The sequence below is a fragment of the Sciurus vulgaris genome (assembly GCF_902686455.1).
Source record: "Sciurus vulgaris genome assembly, chromosome: X".
NCBI classification, from domain to species: Eukaryota; Metazoa; Chordata; class Mammalia; order Rodentia; family Sciuridae; genus Sciurus; species Sciurus vulgaris.
The window spans coordinates 34,145,517-34,165,604 of NC_136471.1; the positions used below are offsets into that span (position 1 = coordinate 34,145,517).

The 20,088-nt window shown below is 33.3% G+C and overlaps 1 protein-coding gene across 9 annotated transcripts in view; it reads left to right on the plus strand.

The window, feature by feature from the left end:
• Positions 1-20,088, plus strand: part of KLHL13 (kelch like family member 13) — a 181,297-nt gene that overhangs the window by 105,819 nt on the left and 55,390 nt on the right. The window contains exon 1 of one of the 9 annotated variants that reach the window (XM_079123380.1): positions 8,850-8,944. The exons of 7 other annotated variants lie outside the window; for them this stretch is intronic. In XM_079123380.1, coding sequence (XP_078979506.1) covers positions 8,865-8,944 — 80 coding nt within the window. In that variant the 5' untranslated portion in view covers positions 8,850-8,864. Of the gene's footprint in view, positions 1-8,849; positions 8,945-9,221; positions 9,593-20,088 lie in introns of those variants that run through there. One more of the 9 variants, XM_079123379.1, reaches the window with a different exon arrangement.

Genomic DNA, 20,088 nt, shown 5'->3' on the forward strand with positions numbered 1-20,088 from the left:
CTGCTTCTGTGTCTGTCTGCCAGCTGGACACTATTGCTTTCAGACTCTCCCAGACCTGGAGAATTTGGAGTGTGGGAGGGCAAGATAAAGGCTGTGGACAGTTCAGTTTGACAACTGGTGGTGAAAAGCCAATGCTGATATGCTAAGGAAGGCTAGGGACTGAGAGAGAAAACAGAATGTTACTATAGTTGGGGTATTTTGAGCTGGGGTGGTGGGAGTGTGTTTAGCAACCTTGACCTTAAAGAAGTGTTTCTCTTAGTAGACCTGACATGGTAATCAGTTGGGGTACTTGTTTCAAATGCAGAGTATAAATACCTACCTCCAGACTTGTACATTTTATTTGCTCCAGCTGAGCAAATGTAAAATTTGGCATACTAATGTTTGAAAGCATCTGCTTTAAAAGTATAAAACTTCTCTCTTTTTCTCTTTTGACTGTGCAAGAGTCAAAAGAAGAGACCCTTTTTCTCAGCAACATTTGTGTTTCATGTGAAAGCATATCAACCAGGGCAGTTGGAGCCAAGAGGTAGGCAAGGGTGAGGAATAATAGATATTATTTACCCACATTTCTGTGTCCACATCTGAAGCTCATCACAATAGGCATTGCTCACTTTGGAGACTGTGAGGTATTTTATAAAAAAGGCTATGTCCATTTTAAACTTCAAGAAGGTTAAAGGGCAGAAAGATTCCCTTAAAAAGGTGAAAAATAAATTTTGATATCATAATAACTAACCTTTCCTAGTTGTTTTATTTTAAAATATTTTTTTAAAAAATTAAGTTGTTTATAGGGCTGGGGTCGTGGCTCAGTGTTAGAGCGCTTGCCTAGCATGTGTGGGGCACTGGGTTCCATCCTCAGCACCACATGTGAATAAACGAATAAAATAAAGGTCCATCAACAACTAAAAAAGATATTTAAAAATTTTTTAAAAGTTGCCTATAAAATTAGACCATCCAAGTTTCTATTATAGTTAAGGCTTTTACTGTATCAATATATTTGTTCTCCCTTATGTTTCAGGTGTGACTATCCAGTCGACCTGCTTAGATTATAAGGGCCTGATAGCCAGAGCACCTGTGTTCTTTTGTATATTTGTAACATTTAATGAAGTCATATATTTTCAATACTCATTGATGATTGGACTAAATCAGTATGTACCTCCTCTCTAAGGACTTGGGGTTGGGTATAGTGAATTGATTGATTTTGGTATTTCTGACATCCAAGTCTATGTTGCATTGTCCATAATGGTTAATATGCTAAAAAGGCCTCAGTTGAAACACATTTTAGTTAACATATAAAAGAGCATGGTCCTAATTAATAAATTTGCTAATGTCTTTCCCTGAATATCATTTGAAGCTCAGTCTTGCCTTTTGGAATATGGGTTTTGTTGTTCTGTGTTTTACGAGTCTGAATCTCAAAAACTGGTATTTTTTGAAACACGTAAATATAAATATTTTTGTTTAATGTCTGAACTGTATTGTAGGAGTTTAAATAAAATGGCTAGATCCTGCAGTGGAAGACACATAAAAATGCTCAACAGTGTCTCTGACTTAGATCAAGCTGAATAAGGAATGAATGAATAAATATATACTAGCTAAAGGGAAAATATTTTCACCCAAGTGTTGTGTAGCTTCAGAATTCCATGAAAATGACTAAAAATAACTGATTATTTAAAACATGCATTTGATTTTAAAGACATGATGTGATTCTGAACATATTATAGTAGACAGGCTTAGAAAGACTGCCAGGAAACCCAAAAGTAAACTACCACTAGCTTAAACCTAGGGTCAATCTAGGATATAAATTTTGTTTTTATTCAAAATTGCATTCACTTTAGTTAATAATAGAACATGAGATAAAGGAAAAGAAATGGTTTACCCCCTATGGGATAGCTGTTGCATCCAAGTAATAAAGTTAGGCATAATGCCAAAGCAATGCTTTTGTTAGATCACAACACGTGACCACTTTTTATAACATATGCTAATGATGTGTTATATCAGGATTTTAATTAAGTTGCTATTTGAAGGCATAGAAATTTTAGATTACACACTTTTTAGTTAGCTTCTATAATTTAGACTTACCACCATATAATGGGCATCTCTCACCCCAACTGTTTCTGTATCCTTTATTTGTTTAGGAGAACTCAAAATCTCCAAACAGAAGATTCAAAATTAGAAAATGAAAAGGATGTGGAAATAGTCATGAAAATAGGGATGAGTTTACTAAAAGTCTCTTGGTTACTAGAGACTAGGCCAAATACCATGACTATAAACTATACCCTTAACATAACAGTCAGGCTTCATGTTAGAATAATGAGTCCTGAAGTTCAAATTTGAAATTGAGTTGTTTTTGAAGTGTAAGATTTTTCTCATTCATTATATAATTAAACCTTTTCTTTTTAGTTAGCAATAATGTCTATGGATATAGATATAGGGAATTTAAAGTTTTAATGATTAAGCCTGGGAAATGGCGAAAAAATAAATCAATTGAATATAAAGAACCATTTTTTGTGGAAAAATTAAAGTGTATATAATATTGATGAATCATTAGGATTAGCTTTCTATGAAAGTATTGCCTCTGGTTATTCAAATATTATTGTGGTTATACTATATAAACCTGTAATCAAGATTTTCAAATAGGGAGAAGAGATTGGACAGCTAGGTAATCTTCTAATATTGCTTTTAACTGGAATACCAGTGGTTCACATGTGAATATAATAACTCTTTGTATATATGTTTTTCAAAATAGTATCATTATTTCATCAATTTAAATTGGAATGTTGAAGAAGATATTTTGGAGTTCTTTAAATTTAGAAACAGATTTTATAAAAAATCTTTGTGGTTCTAAAATACTTTAGAATATATCAAGTATTGACTGGCATGTCTTTTGAGATTTGGTATGTGATATACTTATTGTCGAAAAGTTTTTAACCATCATAAACAAATGTTATTAGCTATTGTTTATTCTTAGCAAAATAGTCCAGAATTTATAAAGATTGTGGGGGCTACGGTTGTAGCTGAGTGGTAGAGCACTTGCCTCGCATGTGTGAGGAACTGGGTTTGGTTCTCAGAACCATATGTAAAAAAATAAAATAAAAATCCATTGACAACTAAAAAAAATGTTAAAAAAATGATTATGGGGCTGGGTTTGTGGATCAATGGTAGAATGCTTGCCTGGCATGTGTGAGGCCCTGGGTTCAATTCTCAGCACTGCATATAAATAAATAAAATAAATGTCCATTGACAACTAAAAATTTTTTTTCAAAAAATTGTAGATTTTATATATATATATATATAAAGTTTTCATGCATCTTTAGTAATCTTGCTTGTATGTTTGCTGCCACCAAAATTAAAACACAGTTGTGAAATTATTTAAAAAGATTTGTATGAATATATTTTTATTCAGTACAGCCATATTCTTAACTGTTCCTTCAGTTGCAAGTACATTCTATTTTATTTATTTTATTTTTTTGGCAGTGTTGAGGATGAAACTCAGGACTTAATGCATACTAGCATTGCAAGTACTCTATCACTGAGCCACACCCCCAGTCTGCACTGTACATTTAAAATGGCTTTTTATTTTGATAAGTTTGACTTTTTCATGTACAATGCATTAGAGAAGCTAGCAATGGCTTGTTATTTTATTTACCCAAAGTAATTTAAGGACATACTTAGGAAGTTGCTGTGAGATGATCAAACAGATAAAAAAAAATCATTATTCTAGGTGAAATTCTAATTCTAGGTGAAATTCTAATTCTCATTAGTACAATTTATTTAAGCATATATTCTGGATGGTTTTCTTTAACACATACCTATTTTTTGGGGGGGTGGGTACTGGGGATTGAATCCAGGGGACATTCAACCAATGGAGTCACATCTCTAGCCCTTTTTTTGTATTTTATTTAGAGACAGGGTCTCATTGAGTTGCTTAGGGCTTCACTAAGTTGCTGAGGCTGGCTTTGAACTACTACTGCAGGCATCCTACTGCCTCAGCCTCCCAAGTTGCTGAGATTATAGGTGAGTGCCACTGTGCCCAGTCACATACATATATATCTATATATCTCTATCTCTATCTCTACCTATATCTATATCTATTGATCTATCTAAAAACTCTTTTTTTTAACCCTGTAACTTCTTTCATCTGTTTCCCAACTGTAGAAAGTGTTACATAAATATCAGGAATTGCTACTCTTCTGGTTTTCCATTTCCCTTCAGCCAAGCAGTATCTTCCTTGTCCCTGTTGCTGTCTTCTTCTTTAGACCCTTCCCTAATGTTTCCTGACTTTTCAGCATACCAGTTCCTCATATTGCTGCCCTGCTTAGTATCCTTCCTAGCCTATGAAACTATTGCATACTGAAAGAGTCCTGAGCCTCACACTATTTGTGCCATGATGAAATAAGAATTCTCTATGCATGTGCATGAGTATGTGCCTGCATAATTATGTCTTTATACTTAATTTTTATTATGAAAGAATGGTAAATCCAAGACGTAGTCATAGCCACAGTAGTGCTATGTCTTCATAGATCCTTTGTGGAACTATAAGAATCCACACAGTTCTGTTAAGGAAATTTCCAAGATAGAACTTTCTAACACAGTTATCTTTGAAAAACAGTTGGAATTTTGCATTTTGATTGTAGCAAGACTACATATATATGTAGTAAGAACTTTTTAATGTATTTTATATTCAATTTCACATTACCAAATAGAGATACACACACACACACACACACACACACACACAAACACAGTAAGAAATGTGTATAACACATATACACAAATACATGTAGCCATACATGTGAACAGTTTTATTTCCTGTAAGAAGGAAATAAATATATTAAGATTTTTGCTCTTTTGTCCAGAATTATTTCTGCACTTTATAAGATTTAACAGTCCCACTTGGTTGCCATCCAAGTACTTATACTGATTGGTCGAGCATAAAAGGGGCACGTAGTTTGTCATGATCTGCAGTCTTGTCTGGGTAACATGAATAACATTGATGTTCTAGATTAGTCTGCAGAGACATTGTCACGACTGAAGAGATTACATAGTGCCTGCTCACGTAAAATGTGGCTGATGCTTTTATTATTTAGCTGTACCTGCCAGAAGGAAAGGTAGGTCGTTCTTAGGGCATATCAGGAAAAAAAAAATGGAGAGAGAATTTAGGCACACAACATATTAGGTGGTACTAGTCAGTCAGTAAATTAAATTTTACTCTAAAGTTATTTAGGAATATTTATGCCAAGAAAAAGTCAGACAATTATTTGTGCTTTTCACTTTTGTCCCATACTATGACTGGCTTAAGTTGTATTTACATTTTTGTCTCTGATTGTTCTTAAAACAGTTTTGTGGAATTGGGGTAGTTTGGCAATAGTTCCTTATGTGCAGCTTTTCACTTTTGGTGTTTCCTACTTTTGTCTTTCTGTGTACATCTAAAAGGTGGGGTAAATACTTCTCTGTAGTTCTTATTTATTTAAAATTCTTTGAGAAATTTATAGGATATGATTCACTTCAGATAAAAGCATACATCTTATGGAATGGTCTGATTGAAAAGAGAGATGATAGAGATTCTAGAGGGGGAATCCTAGATTGGAGATTGAGAACAGTTCTGCTGCTAATTAGAATGGTGACTTTGGACAAATTAACTTCTCTGAGTTTCAGTTTTTTCATCTATACAATGAGGGCACTCGGCAAGATGATTTCTAAGAGTATTACAGTTCTGAAAATCTCCTCTTCCTATACCAGGAGGCAGGAATTCTGTGTTGTAATATTTGGCCAAGAATGGCTCTTTCTGTGCCTTGGCCAAGGACCATCATTGTCCTTTGTTTATTATATCTCTAAAATATGCATTTCACAGGTATTTTTAAGTGATTAGTTAATGTTCATACAATTCTTTGAAGATCTTTTGTGTATGTTGTCTTTCTATCTTGTTTTATGCAGTGGTCCATAATAGAAACCAAGTGTTCTAGAAATGAAATCAGTGTTTCTTATGATGTGACTGAGGGTTTTTAACATTTACTAGTCTCAATATTAAAGTAATAGAGCATTAAGCTTGCATAATTATATTTTACATACACATCTAATCATTTTCTTCCTTTTTCCTGAAGATGAAAATAATTTTTAGTTCTGGAATATAATGGTTATTATAATTATATTCATAGTTGCTAATAAAGTCTCTACCAGGGTAGTAACATCTGATTAATTTGTATACTGCTAATTTTTAATTGGGATGATTTTACCTGGCTGAAGTTTATTTCTAAAGGACGTATGAGGAATGGTGTTATTAGGCAAATTAAAATAGTGTTCATGGGCCATATTTCTACTCAAAGGATTAGTTTTTAAAGTCTTTGACATAATATTTATTTGCTTATGAGAGAGAATTACAAATGACTTAGCAATTTATTAAAGCAAAAGTAAGAACTAGATATAAATAAAGTTTCACAAGCTTTTGGGTTTTTGAGTTTTTAAGCATGCTGAAGATAGGGTGGAAGGAAGCATCTTATTTTCTTTTTACTTTGAATACATATTAAAAATACTGGAATGCCACTTGTATTAAACTCTATGTCTATGAGAAATCTACACTGAAAATTGATGTAGAAAATTAATGAAATTGGTTGGTTTCTTTGGAACCTAATGAGATTAGAAAAAAAAATGTTTTTTCTCAACCAACATTTCTCAGTTGATTGTTCACAGAAGAATAATAACTTGAAAATCTTTACAATAGAGCACTCTTCACCTGCATAAGACAGTAAAATATCTTCTTAGAAATTTGGAAAACTTTTTAACCCTATTTTCTGCTCAGAAATTTTGAGTAATGTCTATAGACAGATGGACTGCTAGATATACATCACCCATGGATTTTTATAGAAATTTGGGGTCTTTTTTTCTCAGAAGTTGAAGTTACATTTGCAGTTACTGTTTTGTAAAATTTTCATAAGCTTGAAAATGTTTAGTCGAATCTCCTTTTTTACCAACATCACCTCCTTACTATGTAGTCTTATTGTATAGTGTTTTATGTTTTATATTTTAAAATATTTGCAAATGCTTCAGGTTTTGAAAACTTGTTTGAAATTCACTGTGGAAAGAGGTATTCCAAACTTGTTGCCTACACATGTGTGTGCATACACACTTGTGCATCTGTGCTGTGTGTGTGCGTGTGTGCATGCATGTGTGTGTGTGTGTGTGTGTATCCGTCTTTGGGTTTCAAACAAGTTGACACCGATAGTTGTACCTGGGACCTTTCTGATTTATAACATTAAAACTTTCTAATATAAAATACATTGACTATGGTATATTTGTATTAGTGGCACGATTTTTTAAATTTACCTTTTAAATATATTTTGTCCACGAAGGAATTGATAACTCCTTTCTCTGATTCATTTCAAGATTTTTATGACACAATTTTATGTATGGGTACTTAATGGAGCTGGAAATATAATTTGGGGATTTTTGTACATGATAGATTGAATAAAAATTGTATGCAAGATAGTGGTGGCTGATATCAATTTAATATTTATAAAGTTTGTGTATTACTGATTAGTGCTTCAAAATATGTATTCTCTCTCCATGTATATATGTGTGTATGTATATGTTGCATATACATACATAATTGTGTTTCATAGGAAAAAAATAGTTTGTCTTTTTGCCTATTTGTGAATATCTTAAGTGATTCTGTGCTGAATTTCTGGTATATTAAATTATGTATTTTGTAGTTTTTAAAAGTAGCTTCTTATACAAATATATTCATCTGTGCTTTTAAAATACAAACGAGAAGTCCTCTTAATGGACTAAATCTGAATATTAGAAAAAAAACCAGGAATAATTAGAAAGTATTTGAAAGCCAACTATTTCAGTTGGAAGCACAGTTTATTGTTTGGATAAAAGCATGAAAGTAAATATGAGCTCTTGTGGTTTTGTTAGAAGGTAGTGACTTTTGTTCCAGTGGTGATCTGCCTTTATTAAGCTTGCATTGATGGAAATGGATAATTTTATTTTCACGTAAACATAAAAGGGTGTTATGATGGTATGTACTTAGTGATTAACACTTGCCTACATCAGAAGTTAAATTCTTCACCTGTAAATAAAGAGTTCATAATACCGTTTTAGAATGGTGTAGAAATTTTATGAATTTGTTTTGGTGCTTTAAACCTTTAACTTAAAAACACCCAGCCACATTTGGAGCATTCACAATGCTATTTTCTGGAAGTATTTTAAAACAATGTAGGTAAACCCTTTATTTGCCATTGCTTTCACGAAATATCTCAAGCTGCCTTTGACAGCAGCTTCAAATTTTGAACCTCTGTGACAATCGCTAATCCCTAGAGGTTACTGGACCGCTGCTGAGCTTTGGAGTGGTCCCTGCTGGACACCTGCTTGGCCAGCAGCGTTGGTCTGTCCTCTAGGCAATTTGTGAGCTGTTTGGGGGCGGGCCGGGGGGAGTGGGGGGGTGAACGGGAGGAGACAGGGGGAGAAGAAGGGGAGGGCAGTATTGAATTAGATTGTTGATAGCGTCCCTCCAAGGACTGCTATTAAGAGCACGCTATTCTGTACTTCTCTGCTGCAGAAGGCAGAGAGATACTCGTGTTACCACGGCATGTTGTAAATGTATGAGATTTTGCTCATCCTGGCTTGGAAATAAAAATAGGGGAAGGAAAGCAACTTGAATCAGAAGCAACTAGAAGAGCGTGCAGAGTTTTGCAGCAGTTTATATTTGTTCTTATATTTTGCTTTCTTCTAACTGGAAAACAGAGGAATTGGCATTTTTAAACGGGCTTTTCCCATAATGGCATTCTTGTATTGTGTGGCCAGAGCTTGCACAGGAGGAAAGCAGGCTGCTGAATTTAGTCACTGATCTCTATTAGCTGTGACCTAAGGCTATGCTGAGGTTTATATCCCATTTGTATTGTTGCAGCTCAAAAGAAGAATGTTCAGAGGATGACAAGTGTATTCTGAGTAGGTATGTTGTTTCATTTTCATATGAAACCCATCTATTTTTTTTTCCTGCTACTATTGGTCAGAAATCAGGTTAAAGGTGCAGAATATACTATAGTGCTGCAGTATCCCTGTTAAGGTAGAACAATAGCATTGCAAGCTTAAAAATAAAAAGCAACCCTTAGTTGGTTTTATTAAGTAAAGCTGCATTGTGTGGTATGCACAGTGCAGTCATATACACACACACACACACACACACACACGCACACACACACACGTGTGCATGCACACACACACACACACACTGCAGTCAACGCTTTTCTAACGAGGTGGCACTATTGTTGAGTTGGAATGATAGAATCATCATATTGCTTTAGGGGACAGGAGGATTTAAAGGAGGTACCTTGCAGTCCTATTTTACAGATTGGAAGCATCGGTTTAAGGGCACTGGCAGAATCCTTTGCTTGTTCTCCGCGGCAGCCACTGCTGTGTCAGTACAGTGTGGAATGGAAGTCCTAGTTGGTAGTCTGTTATGGAAACGCTGTTTACTGTTATTGTAGTACCGTGGTGACAACATGCCATTGAAATGGAAAACGAGCTCTCCTGCTATCTGGAAATTCCCAGTTCCTGTGCTTAAAACATCCAGGTCAACTCCACTTTCTCCAGCATACATGTAAGTGAGAGAAAATAGGATATTAAAGTGGGATTTCATTCATGAATCTACCTTGTGACAAAACGGGGGGAAACCCCCAAACAGCAGTATCCCAAAACCTACAAGATTAGGAAATCTTCATGCTTGCTAACATTTAAAGAGATTGGCATGTCCACATTTTACCATTGTTTTGTTTTCCTATAGTTTATGTTTATGTTCACTTAAAATGCCTAATGCTAATCTAATTACTAATGTGAAAGCACAAAGGTAGAGCTGAGGGATTGCATAAGGAAAGTTTAATGTTTAACATGGGAATGTTTTGAATTTCTAAATATCTAAGACATGATTTCTTTTGTGTAATGGCTTAAAATGTGATGATTGTTGGTGATGGAAATGTCTTCTATAGTACTTTTGATGAATTTGAAACATTCAGAGTTAACATATTGGTCATAAAATGAGTCTTTCAACAAGACTTTTATATTGTAGTTGTATATAAATATTAATAAGTTAGATATTGCATCTTTTCAGTTCTCTCATTTGAGTTCTGAAGTATAAGTTTGAATTCTTGCAGATTATACTTTGAGCAGTTATTTATATGCAGAGAATTGAAAAGAGTATTCTATATATTACTGTTTTAGAAATTTATGTTAAGTAAAAACATACTGAGATGCATTGAGAAGTCTTCAACAGTTTTTAGAATTTTCTAAAATCTTGTTAAATTCATAAAGTGTAGCTTTACAAACAAATTCTAGGAAATGTAACAAAACATTCTTTTAAAGTAGTATTCACAATCCTTTTCTTTTGGTGGAGGAAGGAGTGAAGGGAAACTGGACCTTTTAAAATAACAAAATTAGTAGAAGAAAAGCTTTTGAATAAGAAAATTGTTTTAACTGTAAATATTCCTTTTAAAATATTTTTTAGTAGGAAAGACGGAATTTTTTTCCTGCTTTAGGTTAATTGTGTGTGTAAAAGTCTGGTGAGTTGCCATTTTTGACTTAGTTTTTGTTTTATGTGAGATTCAGATACACAGTGATATCTATCTGGTTCTTTGAAAGGCTTTCATTTGTTGAGGAAGTGTGTTTATGCTTTCAGTCCAAAAGAAATGATTCCCTGGAAAGCATTGAAAAAATGAGGACATTTCAGAGTCATTTTCAGATTATTTTTTATATTCTTTTTTGGTGCTCCAGGGTTATTTTATTTGTTATAGGTATTAGACACTTTTTCTTATCAAGTAAAAATTTAAACTATATTTGTAAAAAAAAAATCAGCTATATCTGATTTTCAAAAGCTGATTTTGTCAAAAGCATAAATTAACAGAGGTGACAAGTTAATGGAGGTGGACAAGTTAATTGAACTCTTTCACATTATTTGAGAAAATAGGATATGCTTGCTGACTTTATGAATCTTGGTTGGTGAGAAATCACTAAAGATTTACCAAAAGTAACTTTATCATAAATAAAACAAAACTCTACTAAAACCAGTTCATAATGGTTTCATAATGGTCATAATGGTCATTAATGTTTCTAGTATCCATACTATCCAAAAGATTCAAATCACAGCTTCAATTGCAACTGATTTGTCAGTTTTTAGTGATGGTTAAATATGTGCCCATATTTTATTAATTCATACTAGCCACAAGCTCAGATACAACCTAATAAAACATTTTTAGTGAATCACTTTCTTCCTTTTAAGTATTTACCTCTTTGACCTGATGATATGAGTGGACTGATTTAGAAGATAGAATCCAGAAAATACCACAGGTCTTACAATGTCAAATATTGGTCGTTGGTGGTACACATAGGTAGAATGGAAAAATATGTTTGAAGAGCTAATGGGAGACTAGACTATTTTGACTTAAATCAGTCTATATATTATTAAGTCCACCTAACTTATTTTTCCTTATAAATATTTTAATACTTGATGTTAAGTAAATACACACCAAGAGAAAATGTTAAATCTGGGGAAGCACTTTCTTGGGGAGTTTAAATCATTTTTTAAAAATAAATTGTGTAGTTCTTGACTATTTTAGATCATAGTTCATTGCCTCACTTGGCCTGAAATAAAAACATCATATTTAACATGTTCTCACCAGTATTTCACATTCCATAAGCCTCCTACATAAAAAATTGACATTAAGTTTAACCTAAAATTTCACTCGAAAATTATGAAGATTAAGTTAGATTACTGACTCAAGTAGTATCTTTGTTTGGCTGCCAAACATAGATTAAATCATTTTCTTTGCCTAAACTCTTTGCATTGAAATAGAATAAATTCTGACTCCTTGAAAAATTGTCATCTACTAGAAATTTACCTGCAAAATTATTTGTAAAACACTTAAATATTTTGAATATAGAATTCTTCACAGTTGTTATAAAATCATTTTGTATGTACACTTGTATAGCATCAGTGTTGATTTTTAATGTTTTATCATTATTTACTGTGATTTTTGTCTAATACATATTATGTGATTTTTATTGAAGTATTGGGTACTTTCTCCAAGATCAAAATATCAATATAAAGTGTCCTTGGTTGTAGTAAAATTGTGTTGCAGGAATTGAGCAAGCAAAGGAAAATATAAGGACTCTTTACCGTCTTTTTCTAAACCCAGTAGGTACTGCTTAGCTGTAGGTCTTCATTGATGCTATAGATAGGACAGTGCTGCTATGCTCGTGAAAGATAAAATACAAAACATTTCCCCTCCTACAAACATTGAACAGAAAGGCTATTTTATTTTTTTTCCTTGTGGGTTTAAAGTTCAACTTTGTTTTCTCTTTTTAAAAAAACTGAGTGACACTTGTAATGTCTCAACAATTTTCAGACTTCTTGATGATGGACTATTTATGGCAATTTTCAAGAAAATAGATTTTCCATGTAACAATAAACACTTTTAAAATTGTGTCTTTAGCACAATATGTGATACAGGAGAAGTAGAGTATCTTAAAGACAAAAGACAGGATAATACAGTCCTTATTGGGTTGATATAGCTTTCCTTCAGCTTCAGATTTGAACACTTTCAGGATGCTATACCGTAAATGTGGATTTCAGAAGGGATTGTATTGATAGAAATCAAGTTCTTGGTGACATGTGTTTGTGTTACAGTCTGTTCAACAGTGGGTTGAAGTTCAACCTTAGCCTGAGGGAGAATCTCCTGGTCATTGTAAACTGTGTTAGTAAAGAATCTGTTCTTGACAGGTGCAAAACATATAAATTACCCTGTCATTTTGCCTAAATTAATAAAGTTTAAAGGCCAATTACATCTAAGTTGTTTTCTGGTGTTTTTGATATTCAGTGTTTTAAAACAGCAAATGGTTTCTTTAGGCCAATTTTATGGGGTTAATGCATTGTTAGATTCTAAGGACACACTGGAATAAAAAAGATAATACTAGTGATCCTTTTATCTTTCCTTCACAAGCAGCAAATTTTGACAGTAACAGTATGACTATACAATTAGGTAAGAATTAGCCAGTGCAGTATCACAGTGAATTCAAGCAAGAAAGATAATGTGAGATATTTTTGTTAGAATTTTATGTTTCTCAAGTTAAAAGACAATGAGTGTTATTGAACTAGACTTGGTCTCTTTTAGCCCCTGCACTTGTATTCAGTGAGCTTCCTGTTTATAATTATTTTGTTTAATATGTAAAATATATTTTATAATAAATGTCAACAGCACAGTATTTTATAGCAAGTGCTTTCAATTATTTCATCAATAAATCTAAGTTCTTAGATTTCCAGGGGGAAAAATATGCATAGTTTATAAATTCTTCCTGTTTGTGGGATTCAAAAGATAGACATCATAAAAACGTATGTTTTCTAATTTTGACATTTCTTTCCTGTAAGACTGTTTTTTTTCTAATTTACTGAATATATTGACTTGTTTAAGAAATCTTACATAGTAAAATAATTTTTTAAATTGATAATCTCAAATTAGAAAAGAATATTTAGATTCTTTTACAATTACATAAACTTTTACTTGGGTGTCTGCTTAATTTGTTCTTACTACATATGCCCAAATTAATAAAATTATGTCAAGAAATAACATAGCTAACATCTACAAACAATTTTTTGTTCATCTGTTAACTTTTGTAGCATGTTCTTGAGGAATGTGCGTTGTCTGCAGTTGTAAACAGGCTAACTTGTCATTTATGAATAGAAAACATCATAGAGATACAAGTGATCTTTGAGATCATTTGGAGAATTTATACCCTCTTTAATTAATGCAGGAATCCCTTTGTGATACCTCTCAAAGATGGCAATATATGTCCTCCTAGAACATTGTCAGTGACAAAGAGCTCACTACCTCATCAAGACAGCAACTTTCATTCATGGACTGCTCCAGCTCTTCTTTTGTTGAACAAAATCAATTCCTCCTATCTTTTAATCTCCTGATCCCAATGTAGCTATATAGAAAATAAAGATATTTTTCTATTACATTTGAGCTTGAAAATCTCGTGTGCCATGGTTTATAGGCCCTTTACTTTCCCATTTATCCTCACCTAAATAGGTTTTCCCTGTTAATCTTTATGTGAAATACTGCATCTGAATGTGATCCACTGTATGTTGTCCTACTAGGAGAAGACATCTCTCTCCTTTTAAACAGATGTTCTGTTTGTCTAAAAGATCCCAGGATTGTTATTTTTTATTTATGGAATTTACACTTGCCCCTCATGAATGTAGAGTTTGCAAGCTTCTGTTTTGGAGGCTTATGTTTGAATTGCTTGCACCTTGTTGTCAGTGTTTATATTTTCAGCTGTTTAAGATCTTTTAGTTTGGAGAAGCATGGCATGTGCAAGTAAAATTAAAATTTTGTCTTCAGCTCTACTGCATATGTTTCAGAGACCTCTTGACACCATTTAATGTTATTGGAAAACACTGCTCACAAGACACCTAAAGATAGCTAATGTTCTTGTTGTTTTCAGGTATTTCAAAGAATTTTGTTTGTCAATAATTTATCTAGATTCATTGTTTTTATGCTTAAATGAGTCTTGCTTCCAAGTACCCTCCCCCATTCCCAAACCCCACCCTTCTCCCAGAGGGAATCATAATTGCAAGTTTTCACACCAGCATGGTAAATCCAGAGCTACTGAGAATTCCAAACATTCAGCTTGGCATTTAGAATATTTTGGTGAGACCTATGTAGAGTCAAATTAGGGGGAGAGGGAGGGATGACAAAGAACTGAGTTACTTATGTTAATAACTTTATTGCAGTTGAAGAGTTAAGAATTATATGCTTTGTACATTATATTTTAAATTGAAATGGCGGCCATAGTGTATTTATTTTTTTCAAGACTGAGAAATAGGTGATATAAACATGATATTCTTGGGGAATCCATACACAAAGAAGTTCCTGATAAATTCAGTTTTGGAAATGCTCAGTTAATTTTCATTCACTTTGAAAGTTGAAAATATCTTAATTCAAAATGCATTTAGTATCCTCATCTACTTAATAGTCCAGCTTACCAATGTAGTATAATGTAGAGTGTTGGTTGTTTACCCTTATGATGGCGTGGTTGACTGACCTGTGTCTTGCTGCCACTGCACAGCATCCTAAAAGATTATCATACCAGCATCCTAAAAGATTATCATACCACATGTGATTAGTCTGGGAAAAGGTCAAAATTCAGAATTGGAAGTGTGTTTTCTACTGAATGCATAACACTTTCACACCACTGTAAAGTTGAAAAATAAGTCAAACTATCCATTATATCAGGGCCCATCTATATATTAAGTTAAAAATATTCAGCAGTTACTCACTATTATATGTCAGGCATAATTGCTGAATATTAGAGATATAGCTTTTACAGCCATTCAGAATGACTCTTCTTCATCTTTGATACTATCTTTATTCATAAACAATGAAATTGTTTAATTTATTTTACTGTCATGAAAGTTCACAACCAAGACAAACAGGTTAAATAAAATTTTTGTTTATTCTAATTTCAGTGTTGATGTAATATTTTCTGCAATGAAAATATTACAGAAGAAAAATGTCTCTGGGGTAAATGAGGAGAAATAAATTGGAGATAGGTACTAAATTCCAAAGTGCTTATTGTACAGCATGGAAAATGAAGTTTAATATTGAACTAAATGGTATCCTTTTAATCAGGAAGGATGGAATGCCATCCTTCATGTTGGACAGGGAATAATTTACTGTGTAGATACTTTATATAATATAAGGGTACATATATTGCCTTCCAAGAAGCAATAATTTGGTCCCAGACTGCAAGATTAAATCTTAGCTTAAAATAAAATTATTTAGTTTCCACTTACACTAAAATATTTTTTACTGGCATAACTTGCTATGATGAAGGCATCTATTATTTTTACCCATTTTTTCACATTTAGCATATGCTAAGACAAGAACATACCCAACCTGTTTTGAGAGTGCTTCTTAGAATATTGATTGAGAAGTGAAAAAAATCTTCCTTCAATGAGGAAAATATAAATGAAATCAGTTTAAAACTTTAATTTATCTTGTATATCAGATATTCTCAATTTCATATGAGACATATTATTCCCAATTTTAAAATGTGCTAGTTTAGTTTTGTTAAATATAATACTATTTATTGAGTGCAGCTGTAAAAGTGCTAGGCACCTTGAATGATGTCTTCCCAAAACTCTATAAAATAAGTCTTCTCCTTATTTACACATAAGGGCATACAGGTTCAGAGAAGTTAGTTAACTTGCTTAGTGTAATGTATAAAGTAAGAAGTGAAGTCCACATTTCAAACTCAGGGCCATCTGATTTCAAAACTCTTGACTTATCTAATGCATTTTCATTTTTATAGATTTTGGCTACTTTTATACTATTAATTAGATAATATTTTACTAGGGTTAGAATAAAAAGAAAAATGATAGATGAGAAAGCTTTTTTGGATTAAGGGATGGTAGTACAGAAAGAAGTTTGACATCTTATTTACTGTCAAGTGGTGAAATTTTAGGAAAATATTAAGAAAATTTTGCTTACTTCCTCATATGATATTGGGACTAACTTCTGATGTTTTCATAGTTTCTTAAAGCATTATTCCACCTTCATTGATTACCCACCTGTCCTCCACATAGCAGTTAGCCACCTTGGACAGTGCTGTAGCTGGTGTGCTCTTTTTAGCACTTTCCGAGGGTACTACCCTAGTCAGTATGTTTAGTACTTTCTTGTGACACTATTATTGCATTGCTTAACTGTGTGCAAGTACACAATGAAAAAAAAAATCTCTATTAGTTTTCTATTGCTGCCCTAGCAAATTATTGCAAACTAATGGTCTAAAACATCACAAATGTATTATCTTAAAGTTTTTTAGTCTGAAGTTTGGTATTGGTCTCCGCAGTCTAAAATCAAAGTGCCTACAGGACTAGACTCAATGGAAGAATCTGTTTCCTGCTTCTTTCTGTCATTGACCAAATTCAGTTCTCTGTGACTGTAATAGTGAGGTCCCTGTCATCTTGCTGCCTGTAAGCTGAGGAATAGTCTCGGCTTCCAAAGCTGCCTGTGTTCCTTAGCATCTGGCTCCCTTCTTCCATCTTCAAAGCCAGAAATAGCAGATTGAATCCTTTTCAGATTTCTGCCTGTCCCACTCTTCTACTTTTAAGGACTCAGGTGATTACATTGATGCATTTGCAAAATATGAGATACTCTCCCCAAATCAAGGTCCTAATCTTAGTTTAACTTGTAAAGTCCCTTTTGCCATGTAATAAAATATCCACAGGTTCCTGGGGTTAGGATATGGATATCTTTGGGAGGCCATTATTCTGTCTGATGCATTCTTCATTGAACACAATCATGTTAGGCTCACACAAGCACTGTAAGAAATTATTCCAAGTAGTTCTATGAATTTTACTTTCTTATAAATGAACTCTATTTATTAATCTCTGGGCCTATAGTTTTGTTCTTGCAAATCACAGTAGTTCAACTATTACAAAGGCAGTTCTCAAGCCCTTGCAATAATGATTTCCTGGAAATATTTTTTTTATTAGTTCATTTTAGTTATACATAATATTAGGGTTCATTTTGACATAATGTTACGAAAGTAGGTGCATAATAGAAGTTGGTCAGTGTTGATTTCATTGAATAATTGAACGACTCAGCTGGGTGTGGTTGCACACACACATATGATCCTAGTGACTCAGGAGATTGGCACAGGAGGATCAAAAGTTTAAGGCCTGCCTCAGCAACTTAGTGAGGCCCTGTCTCAAAATGAAAAGGGGGGATTGGGGATGGTGATGTAGCTCAATGATAGAGTGCCCTAGGTTCTATCTCCAGTGCTGGAAAAAAAAAGAAAGAAAAAGAAAAATTGAAGACTCTTTGTTTCTGTCATCTTAAAACATTTTCAATTTATTCAAAGGAGTTCAAAATCAGATAAAATGTAAAGGTTGCTATGTACATTACAATAGCCAAGTTATAGAATCAGTACATGTACCAATCAATGGAAGAATGGATAAAAATATGTGGTATATATACACAATGAAATTCTACTCACCCCTAAAGAAGAATGAAATTATGGCATTTGCTGGCAAATGGACTGAACTGGAGAACATCAAGCTAAGTGAAATAAACCAGAGTCAGATAGTCAAGTCTTGAATATTTCTTATGAAGAAGATGGAGAGGAAAACAAGGAATTAAAAAAGGGGATCTTGGGCTGGGGAGATAGCTCAGTCGGTAGAGTGCTTGCCTTGCAAGCACAAGGCCCTGGGTTCGATCCCCAGCACCACAAAAAAAAAAAGGGGGGATCTTATGAAAACAGAAGGGAGAACAATAGATGAAGGGGCTTGAGAGGGAGGGAGGAGGAGAGGACATGGGGAAATACTGGGGAACAAAATCTACCAAATTATGCTTTATTTGTATAAGTGTACCAGTGAATTCTGCATGTATATATGAAATTATTACATTATCTATATGCATATATACACATATATACGTGTATATATAATCCATTATTTGAAATAATGCTGATGATAGAAGGGAGATCAGTAGGGGAGAGCAAGAAAATCAGGAGTATTTGGGAATGAGATTGATCAAATTATGTCATGTGCAAGTATGAATATGGCATAATGAATCCCACTATTATGCATAATTATAATGCATTGGTAAATAATTTAAAAGAAACAGAGGTCACTAGAAAATAATAGTTTACAACTGGAAGGTCCTCACATGTCTCTGGAAAGTCAAATGGAACAAATTGTTGAGAAACTTTTAAAAATGTTCATGTGTATCAGTTTAAAATAAATTTATTTTAAATTGAAAATGAATGAAATTCAATAAGACTCAAATATTCTTAGAAATGTTATAGAATGAGCTAACAGTGGCAAACGATTATATGGTCATTGGCCTTGCTAATGCTCTTCAGCAATTGTTCTTTGGCAGGTGAAAGGGGAGAATATTAAAAAATTGAATTGTTACTTAGTTAACATTGAATGAAACAGGAGCAGTAAAATAACAAGTAAACGAGCAACTACGCTACTGTTTCTGAGCTTTTAAACCTAATTCTCTGGCAAGTGACTATAGCCTGAAAAGTGACATTTCTAAACTTGAGTTAAATGTAGGAAAATTCTGAACTCAGATCCCATTGCCTGTCTCTCTAGACACAGTTTCTTATGGAATGTACAGGGGCTTGGTTGCAATTGCAAAAGTTCAAATGCTGTATTTTTGAGCACTAAAAGTTTAAGAACCAAACATTAGGAGAGTGATGGATGGAGTGGCAAGCTGGGTCTAGGGTTTGGGGGCACTTGTGGTAAAATAGTGCTTATGCAATCCCTCTGCCTCTACCCTCCCTTTCTTCCCTCATTTAAATCTCTCACTACAGGTGTATCAGAAAATTTTAAATGATTTTTTACTCATCATTTTCAAGGTTCTTTGTACCGTCTTTTAATTTTTCTGGTTTCAGAAATATAGAGTGTTTCACTGATTAATGAGACAAGACCTTGAAATCTTAGAAAGAACATAATTATCTTGTTAAGGGTTCCTTGAATCCAAGAGCTGGAAGGGACCTTAGAAATAATTCTTTTGGTCATATCATGTACTTTGAAATGCCTAATCATGTTTCCTTCACCTGTGTACATTTTATTTGATGATTCAACCCAATCTTAGCTTATTTTTTCTTTTTCTTTTTTTTTTTTAAAAAAACACTCCCTTTTTATCAACTGTATTACAAATTAATGTTAAAGACCAGTTTACTGTAGGACTTCAACTATATCTGTCTTTATAGATATGGTTACATCAGAACTTTTCTCATGTTCTATGGTAAAACATATTCCTAATTAATAGGTAAAGATCTAGGTAAAGATACAAAATATTCAAAATGAAAATTTCAAAATTCTATGGATGGAATAGGTTGCTAATAGATGATACAGTTGGTAATTCCTTAGCATCACCTGGTTGAATTAATTTTTCATTTATTATGAACATTTTTCCTACAGAGGGGATGTGTATCTAATCATTTCTGAATGATTCACATAAACAGAAATATGTGGAACTGGAACCAAAATTTTGGTCTTAAGTAGATCACTGGCTCATTAGCATATTTTTC